Raw genomic sequence first — 13,309 nt, 5'->3', positions numbered from 1 at the left:
AATTTTCCTTAATTTCCTTAATTTTTACATAATGACTTGTGATCACAAGGATAACTTCTCTCTCTTAACATAAACTTGAAATTGTTAGTAACATTGGCCATGATAATATTAATGAAAGGGTTAAAGTGTAAACCATAAATCTGATGATTAGATTTTAACTTTGGTTATCACAAGGCCAACATTATGCTACTTTATACAAATAAAATTAGCTGCTAATGTTGGTCAACACAAGGCTAATGTTAAGGTACAGCTGCTGACTGGATCCTAAGGCTTGCATTTAACCATAGGATATTCAAATACATACATATCGGATATGTGACCTTCAGTGTGCACTGAGGCAGTTTGCAGTGTGACGTGGTTGGGATGAAAGTCAGCACTTCTGAGTTTGAGGCCATGGTCCTCTGCTGGAAAACAGCGGATTGCGGTGGTGACTTACTGCTCCGAGTGAAGGAGTTCAAATATCTTGGGGTCTTTTTCATGAGTGATGGTAAAATGTGAAGGGCAAAATCTATGTTCCTACCTTCACTGCGACCTGACCCCAGACAAGCAGAAGAAAAAAAAGATAGACTGATGGATATTCAGAGGCTTCCATAAACAATGGTAGTAACTGCTAACTTTGGCCATCACAAATCAAATGCTACAATAAAGAAAATAGTGGCTGCAATGTTGGCGAACACAAGGCTGATATTAATGTCAGAAACAAGAGCTGCTAATTTTGGATATCACAAGGCTTAAATTAAGCTATACATGCAGAGAAACCACAGAGGATAGAATGAAACAATCTGAAGTGAGAATACATTTTACAGAAGTCAACAATATCAATGTTCACTGTAATAAGTGCAACAAAACTCGTGAGCGAACACAACATAAACTCACTGTATCTTCATCTATAGCCAGTATGTTTTAGATAATATAAGCAGTTAATAAAAAATTAATTAATAATAAACTAAAAACAAAAGCCGTAAGTAATTGTTTAGCCTAATATGCCACGTATCTTAAAAATTCTGGACTTTGACTCTTAGCTAGCCCCTTCTCCTTCTACCAGCATTGCCTTCCAACCGACGGCTGTTGCACTGTTTATTGTAGAATTTATACAATACCTTTGCTGTTGTAAACGTTGTTGAAGTTCGAGGAACTGTTTTTGTTGAATTAGGAAATGTTAACTCTTGTCTTCAGGTTTTTCTTCAGTTTAGTTTCTTGCATAGTCATTTAAGAGTACTGATACAAGTATCAATAAAGTACCAGACCGATGAGAAGTATTGAAAAGAATAGTAGTATTGATAAAATCACAACAAAACCCAAGCCTATATGTTACACACACAAAGAAGACCCACTTAAATAGCACTTACCTCTTACAAACTCACCAAGTAACAGCTGCATGACGTTGACTTACCGTGTAGTTGGTATACTTTTTCTTTGTTGAGTTGAAATCATGGAGCCTCTAGAAGGGCCAAAGACTTAACACGCTGCCAAAGGGTGCATGGCCAGGTCCTCCCTGCAGAACGCTGGGTTGGTGGGTCTTCATCAGATTTTCTGGATGGTGGGTCATAATAATGATGTGCATTTAGCTTCTACAACTGTGGAAACAGAATACTCACTGATCTATGAGGAAAGAACTTATAAGACTTGTGGAAAAAAAATTAGAAAAGAGGTGGTTGTTAAAAAGTCACTTTTCCCAAAAAATGAAGATATCTATATATTCTACCTGTAGTGGTAGATCTAGAAGATTTCTGCCACTGAAACTTCTTCCACCATTTCAGTACTGTGGATCTGCTTGGGATGTAAAAGAATCAGCAGTCACATCTCTTTGTAAACTTTGTAAGCTGTAAACTGAGACAAGACTTACACCTACCCATATCAATCGAACCGAAGCTTTAATGCTGACTAGACTTCATAAAATTGTTTTCTTCCCGTGTGAAGCTCCTCTATTTTCTTTGAGTTTTAATTACATTTTTCAGCTTCAAAAATACCTGGGGCAAATCAACACTGCTAAAAAACCTGGTCATGTGAAAAACTCATGGCCATTTTCATAACTGATTATTTTGCCACTTGTTTCCTAAATAAATTGTTTGGTATACAAAAAATGGCGAAAATGGCCTTCAGATTTTATTAATTCATTCATAACCTAACCGAAGACATCCAGTTTACAACCACCAAAAAGAAAAGCAGCAGATTTTCACAATAAAGAAGTGGAATTCAGATTATGTTTCAGACTTTTGCTTGAGCAATTACTTAATTAAATTGTAAATTTCCCCATTGTGGGACTAATAAAGGATTATCTTATCTTATCTTAAAGATCAGATTTTAAAAGTCATTGTGCAGCATTGTTGTTATAAAACAGGTATTTTATAAAGGTATTTTGCTCCTGTATATCTTCAGTGTGTTTGATGAAATCCCTCCACTCATTTAAGTTCATCTGCTCCTCACAACTTTAAAAAACAAATTCCAGAAATCTACAATGGTGCATCATTTTAAATGCTGCTGCAACAAGGCATTATGGGACATCATTATTACCTTTCCACTGTAAAAGGAAGGAGATAAGATTGGAAACATTGAAGCTCCTTTCCTTACAGGTAGAAAATGTCTGGAAGCTTCACCAGCATTGGATTAATCATGCTTGTTAATTATTTGTTTTAGCCATAGTTCCATCATTGATCTGTAGCTTGTAGACACACACTATCCCAGGTTTGTTTGTGTTTTGCATTGAGTTTGGTTCCAGTTCACAAACACAGACCGATATTGTTAACTTTAGTTATTGTTTATTGGTTCAGTTCTGTGTCTTTTCAGCTAATAATCTTCTGTCTTTGCCACTTACCATATCCACAAGTGCACCAGGACCAGCAAGAGGAGCCTCAAAACTTCCTGTACTTGTAAACTGGGTGACATCATAAGTGATGTCACTGGGATGGACCAAGTGAGGGGAGGGGTGGGGGGAGTTAGTTAGGTTAGTTGAATTAGTTTTGTTGTGTACTCTTTGTACTTTGAGGACAGTGGAGAGGAGTAACTTAATCACATTTCTTTTTCAGGAGAGGTGTGGTACAGCCCAGACAGACGGCTGATGGAAGGTGGATTTAAGTCTGTGGGTGCCAGCACATGCTGGGGTTGACAGTGGTAATGGCCAAATGAAGTTCCCTGAAGCTGTGAGGCTTTAGAGCCTATTGGTTCGCAAAAAGGTTCATTACTCAAAGCTTCATTCAACAGCGCTCACTGGTGACATCTATTGGTCAGGTTAATGTGTTGCAGCCAAATCGTTCATGAGCCTTTTCGTATCTAGAACAATGCAGCCCTGCTATCCCTTCCGTTATCTCCTCGCTTTATATGTTTGTTAATGAAGATAAATCACATCATGACATTTGTAATTTGTGTGTGGGGATTCAGTGCTCAACAGTGTAAGTTCAGGGATTTTTCTTTAAAAACAGAAAAAGTACAACTACTACAAATAATAATGATCATAATAATAAAAATAATAAATACTCTGCCAACTTCAACTACTACAAAATCTGCTAAACTAATACCTACAGCAACCTGATGCTTATATCCAGAAACTGGTGCTCAAAACAAACTGAGGCCTGGTTTGTCACAGGTCACGTGGTTTTCTGAAAATGATACGAGCCTTGAAGCGGGGCCCCTTCACACTTGGTACATGCTTCGACACCTCGGCTTCAAACATCCTATCATTGCTTGAGGGCAATGAGGAGGCAGATACTGTAGATAGGACAAGTTTAGGCAGGGACAGTTTAGACGTGTGTAAAGTATTCTTTCAGCTCCAGCGATTGACCAACCAGTGGATAATGGGCAAGACAGGAATAAAATTTGAAAAAGTCTTTTATTATTTCTAACCATCAAAGTTAAATAAGTCCAGGAACAGTTACTCTAAAAGAAGGGAAGATGGCTGAAGGTGTGTGGCCTGGTGAGTGGCCACTGAGTCGGCTGGTATGCTGACTCAGTGTGCTACACTCTGCTGCTGGCGCCTCGTACTGTGTTCTGACACCTGCTGCACTCAGCTGAAGGAGAGTGTGGGTGGGGGTAGTTAAGCTGGCTGAAAGTCACATCCAGCACACCTGTTTCAGATTAGCCCATCACCATGAAATCACTCCACAGACTCACCCTACAAAGCCACACCCACACCTGCACCACAAATCCACCACTTGTGTCACACAAGATCACACACAAGTCTACCCTGTTACACATGCACAGAGTGTAATTGTGTGCACAAGATGTAAAGTTGTGTTACTATGAGTTCTTACGCTCTTCTCACAGAAACCACCACAGTCCATTTTTACCCAACCAATTAAAGGAACATTGGCCCAACAGGGCAGAAAGATATCATGACATCTCAGTGTTGCATTACAAATCATCAGAGTTAAGTCCCCTGAGAATAATACAGTGAGAATATAAAACTGCAGCCAGGGAAGAAATCTTCCTTGGTGGATATTTACTGCCAACAAAGATGCAATAAGGAAGAGACAAAGACCAATGGACCAGAAGACTCAAAGCAGGTGTTAATGAATAACAGTTTCTCTTTAACAATGTTCAGTATAATGACTATTTCTGATAAAAGTCACTTTAATTTTCATTTTTGTTGCTTTAATCTTCATTATCTTGTACAAATAGAAAGTTTACATTGATTTGTATCAATGATACATCCTACAGAGACACACCTTTTTATTAAAGAGAAAGATCCTAAGAAGATCACCATATATCACTACCAGACTCCATTGATAAAAACAGGAATTTTAAAGAGCAGAACACATGAGCTGCTGGAATACCAACGCATCCATCTGTTCCTATAACTGAGAATGTGCCTCAAAACAAAGTGAGGAGAAAAAAATAATGTGAAATGAACAAGCTAGTATCACGCCAAGTCATTACTATGGATTAGGAACAAAAGAGGTCCAAGAATGGAGCCCTATCAGACACCACATGGAATTTGCCCTGTATCAGAGGTCCAGTATCTGTATGAATTTTGTTAGTCAGCTGAATAACACCCATGTCCGTAGATATTTAAAATCTGATATTCATATAAAATGATTGAAGTTGCATATGCATATTATTAATTTCTAATCTCCAAATTCAAAGAGAGGGACTGTTTTTGCTGTTCCAAAACTCTGAAATAAAGGACAAACCTATTTCAAATATATGGACAGACTAAAAGCACAAGAAATTTCAAATGGATATGTATATGTGTTATATTCATAAAGAAACTGTAAAGATGTCTTATTTACGAGCTGCTTCATGTCTCTCAGTGTTCCTTTGATGTCAGAGGCTTCGTTCAACCTGTTTGTGGTGGGGTTTTGGTCTTGTTTTGTTTTGGGTTTTTTTGCAATAGATGTATTCAGAAGCCTTGTAAGAGGTGGTCTGCTGTTTCACAGTTGGTCTATTTTCCAGAACCCTATAATAAATATTTCCAGGGGTGGCTGAACAGTTAATACCTTGATAACTGGAACACATTCTCCATTCCTTTTTCCTACAAATGGGAACAACCACTCCCACTTAAGAGGTGAAAGATGCTGACAGAGATCTGCAACCCAAGACAGACCAATATCTTCCAGAGCCTTTAATGTCTCAGGACAAATCTCATCCACCCCCTTGTGCCTTGCCATTGCAGAGCATCCAAACTCTCTCATTGACCTCTCCCAATGAAATAGGATTGGCTTCCACAGGGGTTACAAACATTCCCCTTCTCAGTCAGGTTTAGAAGTGTTCCACCTGCCAACAATACTCCCAGTCAACAGTTCTTTCCACCTTCTGAAAGCAGCCTGCACTGATCCCTGCTTTCCTTTTCTGAGTTGTGTAACAATTTGCCAGCACCTCTTGCCAACTGAAAGTCCTCCATGTCCTCCTCCAACACCTCAGTTTTTGTTTCAGGCTACAGAATGAGCACCTCTGGCCTACAAATGTCTATAGAATTTAGCTGGATGTCTTCCTTCACTGCAGAATTTCCACAATTACATTCGTCAAGTTGTCATTGCAACAAGCACCAATAACCTGCTGACAAGACCCTTGAGCAGTTTTCAACCTCTCCCGAGTTGAAGAAAAACTTTCTCCAGAGGTGGGAGGTGTCCAACTGTTATTGTAATATTGTAATATTACAATTATTATCTGTAATATTTCAAACTTCACAAAAAGACCGAAGTTGACCCTCCATTTTGGCCTACTAGCATGTCAGTGTGATCTGTGTTGAACATTTAGGTTGTAATAACACAAGTGTTTTTCTATGTATTTCTATGTTTTCTATCTATTTCCACCTGATGAGCTTGTTCTTAGTTTTCATTAACCACCTCAACATTACATAATGTTTTCTTGCGCAATGGAAAAGACTTCCCCTGAGGAGAGTCATGTCCATAAAACCAGTGTGGTTAAACATTTGAGAGAAGGAGAGGCCTCATTGAGACTGAAGCACTGAAGGCAGAGAGGTGATCATCAGTAGTTTACTGACCCAACCCAGAAGGTTTTTGTTTTACTTGAAATACTGCTCAGTGAAGCTGGTTACTCAGTGTGATGGGGAAAATTTGATTTGTTGTTTGAATTTCTATATGGTGGAAAAAAAAAAAAAATCTCGACCATCAGCAAAATAATCATCCTCTCCAGCAAAACAGTACTAGTCTGTCTCCATAATTTAGTTTTATACCATCAGTGCATATGTTTATATGTAAATGATTGCAATCACAATTTGTCATTTTGTCAGAAACCATTCTTTACTTCTTTTTGAGCAGGAAGGTAAAAATGACCTTTGTAATATTTGTGAGTATCCTCTTGTTGTCTTCATGTTTTTCTTCTCATTGGGAGATTTCATGATAGTTTATGTGTTAATGTCAGTGTTTATGATTTTTCCTCGTTCTTTCTCTTGTTTTATTTGTGAGCAGATGGAAAACTATACATACAACAGCCTCACTCTTCAGCTGGAGGGGTTAATGGTCACCAAGACTAACAAGTACCCGCTCTTCATCTTTCTGCTTTTGGCCTACATGTTCATCTTTGCGACTCATTCACTACTATGAGTGTGTAATGCAAGCTTTTACTGTTTACTGTTGTTTTAATGTAATTAAAGCCCTGTAAACATAAACATAAACCTCAACACAGTAAACTAAAGTAATATGGCTCCGTTCTGTCATGAAATACAGAACATGCAAATATAACTGTAATGTTGTCATGAATATTTAGTTAATAAAGAATGTTCTTCACCACCATAAATCTATACAAATCAGTCTGTTTCAGATTTTAGCAGCAAACTACTTTTAAACCAGACTCTGGTTCAACGTCCTCCACTGCTGTCTAATGTGATTCACTCTTTGGCTTTAGAAACGCTCCATGCTGGGTTAGAAATTTGATCATTGTAGGACTGTACCAAACTCAGAATGTTGCCAGTTGAGTGGGATTGGGCTGTTCAATACAACAATGAACAATTGATTGATCGATTGCTGCCCATAGGACGTATTCTAACTTCATGTCTTTTAAATGCAACAATGGCTGAATAAACAGCTGTTAAAGCTAACATTGGTTATAGAACTAAAGCAAAAACTTACATATACCACCTCTAAATGTCACAATGTGAGTCTTACAGGTAAACATGTGCTGCTGGACTGTGCTGTAACTGGGTGGAGAGGTAAATAGTATATTTCTCATAATCCAGTAAAACCAGCTTTAATAATGTTAAGTATGTAAAACAAAAAAAGAGAGAGAGAAATATCTAAAGATATGATAAAACATGAGACACACAATAAATAAAATACCAAAGTTGGACCTATGGGGTGTTGATGTGCTGCTCTACTTGTCTTACATCCAGTTTCCAACATTAAACAAACAAAAGCAAGGTGTTTTTCCATGTATGTCCACCAGATGAGCTTGCTGACAGTTTTCATTAACCACCTGAACATTACGTAATGTTTTCTAAGGCGATGGTAAAGTTTTCCCCTGAGGACAGTCACATTCATAAAACCACTGCCCATGATTACAGTGTAGACAGAAAGGAGACTGATTGCAGAAAGGTGATTTGTTGACAATGATTTTCTATGTGGTGGAGAAAAAGTAGCTGATACCAGATTAATGCATTGATAATTTGTCACTTTTGAAAAGATACTTTACTGTGAATACCTGTGCGTCTTAATTCTAGTAATGAGCTACAAAATAACTTTCATATTATTTATGAATATCATCTCAAAGGCTGTAGTTTTCTGTTTGTGGAGATTTCTACCAGTGTTTGTGTCTCATGATTTTTCCTCGTTCTTTCTCTTGTTTTATTTGTGAGCAGATGGAAAACTATACATACAACAGCCCCACTCTTCAGCTGGAGGGGTTAATGGTCACCAAGACTAACAAGTACCCGCTCTTCATCTTTCTGCTTTTGGCCTACATGTTCATCTTTGTTGCTAACGTGGGCATTGTGGTCTTGATATGGACAGACAGAAGCCTGCACCAGCCAATGTATCTCCTCTTCTGTAACCTGTCAGTCAATGACATGATGGGAAACTCTCTTCTTGTTCCCCGAGTTCTCGCAGACATCCTGGTGCCTCCCTCTGAGCGACACATTCACTACTATGAGTGTGTAATGCAAGCTTTTACTGCACACATGTTTGGTACCAATGCTCACACAGTGCTCATGATTATGGCCTTTGACAGATATGTGGCCATCTGCAATCCGCTGCGATATTCTACTGTAATGACTGACAAAATGGTGATCAAGCTGACAGTTTCTGCCTGGGGAGTGGCCTTTGTTTTGGTCGGGATTCTGCTCGGTCTGACAATAAGACTGAACCGATGTAGGACTCTGATCGCGAACCCGTACTGTGATAATCCCTCATCTGTTTAAACTCTCCTGTGAGAATGTGTTCATCAATAACATCTATGGCCTCACTTTCACTGTGGTCCTGCTCTTATCCTCTGTTGGCAGTATAATCCTCACTTATTCTAAAATCACAGAGGCCTGTCTGACTAGTAAGAGCAAGTCTTTGAATAGTAAAGCCTTGAAGACCTGCAGCACTCATCTGTGCCTGTATCTGATTATGTTCATCAGTGGGTTGGTTCCCATTATTCTCCATCGTTTCCCTCAGTACGCAGAGTACAGGAAGGTTTCAGCCATTCTGTTTAACGTTGTTCCCGGCAGCCTGAACCCTGTCATCTACGGGCTGCAGTCCCAGGAAATACACAAGAGTTTGTCAAACATAGTCAAGCACAGAAAAGTTAAGACATCCTTTTAATCAAGGATTGTCAAGGTTTTTTTTCCAAAATGATTTTACTGGAAAATAAAACCATAACGTTTACTGCAAAAATCATTTTAAGTTTAACAATGAATTGTTTGAAAAGTGGATACCTCTTTTATTGGTGTATTTTTTCAGTCAGGAACTAATGCACATGGAGTGAAGAAAGTATTACTAAGACATTTTAAATGTTATTTAATATAAACTAAAGAGGCTTTGATGTTAATTCTTTAGGAATTCCCACATATTTGTTTTAATGTAATTAAAGCCCTGTAAACATAAACATAAACCTCAACACAGTAAACTAAAGTAATATGGCTCCGTTCTGTCATGAAATACAGAACATGCAAATATAACTGTAATGTTGTCATGAATATTTAGTTAATAAAGAATGTTCTTCACCACCATAAATCTATACAAATCAGTCTGTTTCAGATTTTAGCAGCAAACTACTTTTAAACCAGACTCTGGTTCAACGTCCTCCACTGCTGTCTAATGTGATTCACTCTTTGGCTTTAGAAACGCTCCATGCTGGGTTAGAAATTTGATGATTGTAGGACTGTACCAAACTCAGAATGTTGCCAGTTGAGTGGGATTGGGCTGTTCAATACGACAATGAACGATTGATTAATTGATTGACTAATTGATTGATTGATTGATTGATTGATTGGTTTTATTGTCCACCTAAGTGGAAATTTGTCTTTGGCTTCTCTTTGGTAAAACAAAAATACAAAAACACATGCACTATGCAAACTAACTGTGATGGAAGTAGAGACATGATAGAAACAAAGGGTAGAATGACACCAAACAGAATGAGGCAGGTCAGGTCACGATTCATTTCTGTTGGCCTCTTTAGTACTCTCTGCTCTGGTGTCAGGTGAGAGCTGCCTGATGAGAGCTGTATTCTCTATTTTAATTCAGTCTTGTTTTTCATACAGACATAAAGTTGGCATCTTGGTCACAGCTCAGCTATGAAACCCTACCTCACTGTGGAGTGTCTCTCCTGCAGGGCTGCTGACAGTGTTGTCAACTGGTTTTAACTCGCTGTAACATTGATAGTTTCCGCTTTAGTTGTGCACATTGCCGTAGCAGGCATGCAGCTCTCATCAGGCAGTTCTCACCTGCCACCAGACCAGAGAGTATCGAAGTGGCCAACAGAAACCAGTTGCACTGCCCTTCATTTCTTTCACGCCTCTACTTCCATCACAGTTAGTTTTGTGGTTCAGTTGTTTTAAGACAAGACTTGGATTTAAAGTTTAAACAAAATTTAGGGGAAGCCCTAAATGTTCTCACGTCACAGATGATGAACAAATGTTGTTGGTGACCTCATTTCTTTACTTGCCAGGAGCTGTCTCCAGAGGTAGAGAGCGAAGGCAATGTTAACTCTAATTTTGCTTCTATTTATATCATTTTTTTTCTTCTATTGAAGTTAGCATGTTAGCTAGTTAGCCCAGTCCTGTCCCATCTTGTAATACCACTTTGCCATAGTGAGTCACTGAAGTGTCCAGTCTGCCCTCAGTCCAATATGAGGGCATGAAGAAGTGGTGCTGCCCATAGGACGTATTCTAACTTCATGTCTTTTAAATGCAACAATGGCTGAATAAACAGCTGTTAAAGCTAACATTGGTTATAGAACTAAAGCAAAAACTTACATATACCACCTCTAAATGTCACAATGTGAGTCTTACAGGTAAACATGTGCTGCTGGACTGTGCTGTAACTGGGTGGAGAGGTAAATAGTATATTTCTCATAATCCAGTAAAACCAGCTTTAATAATGTTAAGTATGTAAAACAAAAAAAGAGAGAGAGAAATATCTAAAGATATGATAAAACATGAGACACAATAAATAAAATACCAAAGTTGGACCTATGGGGTGTTGATGTGCTGCTCTACTTGTCTTACATCCAGTTTCCAACATTAAACAAACAAAAGCAAGGTGTTTTTCCATGTATGTCCACCAGATGAGCTTGCTGACAGTTTTCATTAACCACCTGAACATTACGTAATGTTTTCTAAGGCGATGGTAAAGTTTTCCCCTGAGGACAGTCACGTTCATAAAACCACTGCCCATGATTACAGTGTAGACAGAAAGGAGACTGATTGGCAGAAAGGTGATTTGTTGACAGTGATTTTCTATGTGGTGGAGAAAAAGTAGCTGATACCAGATTAATGCATTGATAATTTGTCACTTTTGAAAAGATACTTTACTGTGAATACCTGTGCGTCTTAATTCTAGTAATGAGCTACAAAATAACTTTCATATTATTTATGAATATCATCTCAAAGGCTGTAGTTTTCTGTTTGTGGAGATTTCTACCAGTGTTTGTGTCTCATGATTTTTCCTCGTTCTTTCTCTTGTTTTATTTGTGAGCAGATGGAAAACTATACATACAACAGCCTCACTCTTCAGCTGGAGGGGTTAATGGTCACCAAGACTAACAAGTACCCGCTCTTCATCTTTCTGCTTTTGGCCTACATGTTCATCTTTGTTGCTAACGTGGGCATTGTGGTCTTGATATGGACAGACAGAAGCCTGCACCAGCCAATGTATCTCCTCTTCTGTAACCTGTCAGTCAATGACATGATGGGAAACTCTCTTCTTGTTCCCCGAGTTCTCGCAGACATCCTGGTGCCTCCCTCTGAGCGACACATTCACTACTATGAGTGTGTAATGCAAGCTTTTACTGCACACATGTTTGGTACCAATGCTCACACAGTGCTCATGATTATGGCCTTTGACAGATATGTGGCCATCTGCAATCCGCTGCGATATTCTACTGTAATGACTGACAAAATGGTGATCAAGCTGACAGTTTCTGCCTGGGGAGTGGCCTTTGTTTTGGTTGCGATTTTGCTCAGTCTGACCTTAAGACTTAACCGATGTCGGACTCTGATCATGAATGTGTTCTGTGATAATGCCTCATTGTTTAAACTCTCCTGTGAGAATGTGTTCATCAATAACATCTATGGCCTCACTTATACTATGGTCCTGCTCTTATCCTCTGTTGGCAGTATAATCCTCACTTATTCTAAAATCACAGAGGCCTGTCTGACTAGTAAGAGCAAGTCTTTGAATAGTAAAGCCTTGAAGACCTGCAGTACTCATCTGTGCCTGTATCTGATTATGTTCATCAGTGGGTTGGTTCCCATTATTCTCCATCGTTTCCCTCAGTACGCAGAGTACAGGAAGGTTTCAGCCATTCTGTTTAACGTTGTTCCCGGCAGCCTGAACCCTGTCATCTACGGGCTGCAGTCCCAGGAAATACACAAGAGTTTGTCAAATGTATTCCAGCTCAGAAAAGTTAAGACATCATTTTAATTTCAGATTCTGAAGGTTTTTCTTTCCCAAAATATTTTTACTGGAAAATATTCAAATAAAAAACAAAACCATGACCATTATTTTTACTACAAAAACATTTGTATTTGTTGAGAAGCAAGAAATCGGGTAAAATCATGTATAAGCTTTTCTTTTAAGTTGAAGAATGAGTCATTTGGAAAAGTGGATACCTTTTACTGGTTGTTTATTTCAGGTACAAACTAACCCAGATGGAGTGAAGAAAGTATTACTGAGACATTTTAAATGTTATTTTTGCTGCTGTGAATTTTGTAAACTAGTATCAAATGTGTTTGAACAGCTTGCACATTTTCCACTTCTGTAGTTTCCATACAGTACACAGAGTTCTCATTACAAAATAAAATAAGCTGCAACCATGATTTAACTTAAATAATTATCAGTCAACTAATTGATTAATCAGCAGTTTGTTTCAGGTTGACTCATACAAACTGTTGGGAGTTTAACCTATAACAAATCATAATTTTAACAATAAAGTCACTGCTGACTGTTGCTGTTAGGTAAATGTGATAGAGCAGAGGTATAAAGGACATAAAATAAAGCACAAGTCCATCAAATTTGGACTTGAATAATTGTACTCAGTCCACCTCACTTTCTCCAATGGTGGAAAGTAACTCAGTGTTTTTATTTTCATCTGAAAAATGTGTCATGAGAACTGATGAGTTTGTTCAGCAGAAATATGACTGTGAGCTTCTCATGTAAAGAAACCTGCAGCAGAGAGTCCCGGACGGGTTCTAGAACCAGACCTTGATCAAAGG

At 38.4% G+C, this 13,309-nt stretch overlaps 2 protein-coding genes across 2 annotated transcripts; both read left to right on the top strand.

Moving 5' to 3' along the window:
- The first annotated feature begins 8,251 nt into the window (after nt 1-8,251).
- LOC108877231 (putative olfactory receptor 52L2) lies at nt 8,252-9,197 on the top strand. Its single transcript, XM_018667195.1, is given in 2 exon segments — nt 8,252-8,800; nt 8,802-9,197. Coding segments are annotated over 2 exon segments (945 nt in total).
- Nucleotides 9,198-11,509: 2,312 nt separating this feature from the next.
- On the top strand, nt 11,510-13,302 carry LOC108877220 (putative olfactory receptor 52L2). The gene is made up of 2 exons (XM_018667188.1): nt 11,510-12,471; nt 13,205-13,302. Exons 1-2 carry the CDS (start codon nt 11,532-11,534, stop codon nt 13,300-13,302), a joined length of 1,038 nt encoding a protein of 345 aa, XP_018522704.1. The 5' UTR covers nt 11,510-11,531.
- The last annotated feature ends 7 nt before the right edge of the window (nt 13,303-13,309 follow it).

The sequence above is a fragment of the Lates calcarifer genome, unplaced genomic scaffold, assembly GCF_001640805.2.
Source record: "Lates calcarifer isolate ASB-BC8 unplaced genomic scaffold, TLL_Latcal_v3 _unitig_5878_quiver_531, whole genome shotgun sequence".
In the NCBI taxonomy this organism is placed as follows: Eukaryota; Metazoa; Chordata; class Actinopteri; family Centropomidae; genus Lates; species Lates calcarifer.
Note: the sequence above shows the minus strand (reverse complement) of the source record. Positions and strands in the feature narration are given on the sequence as shown.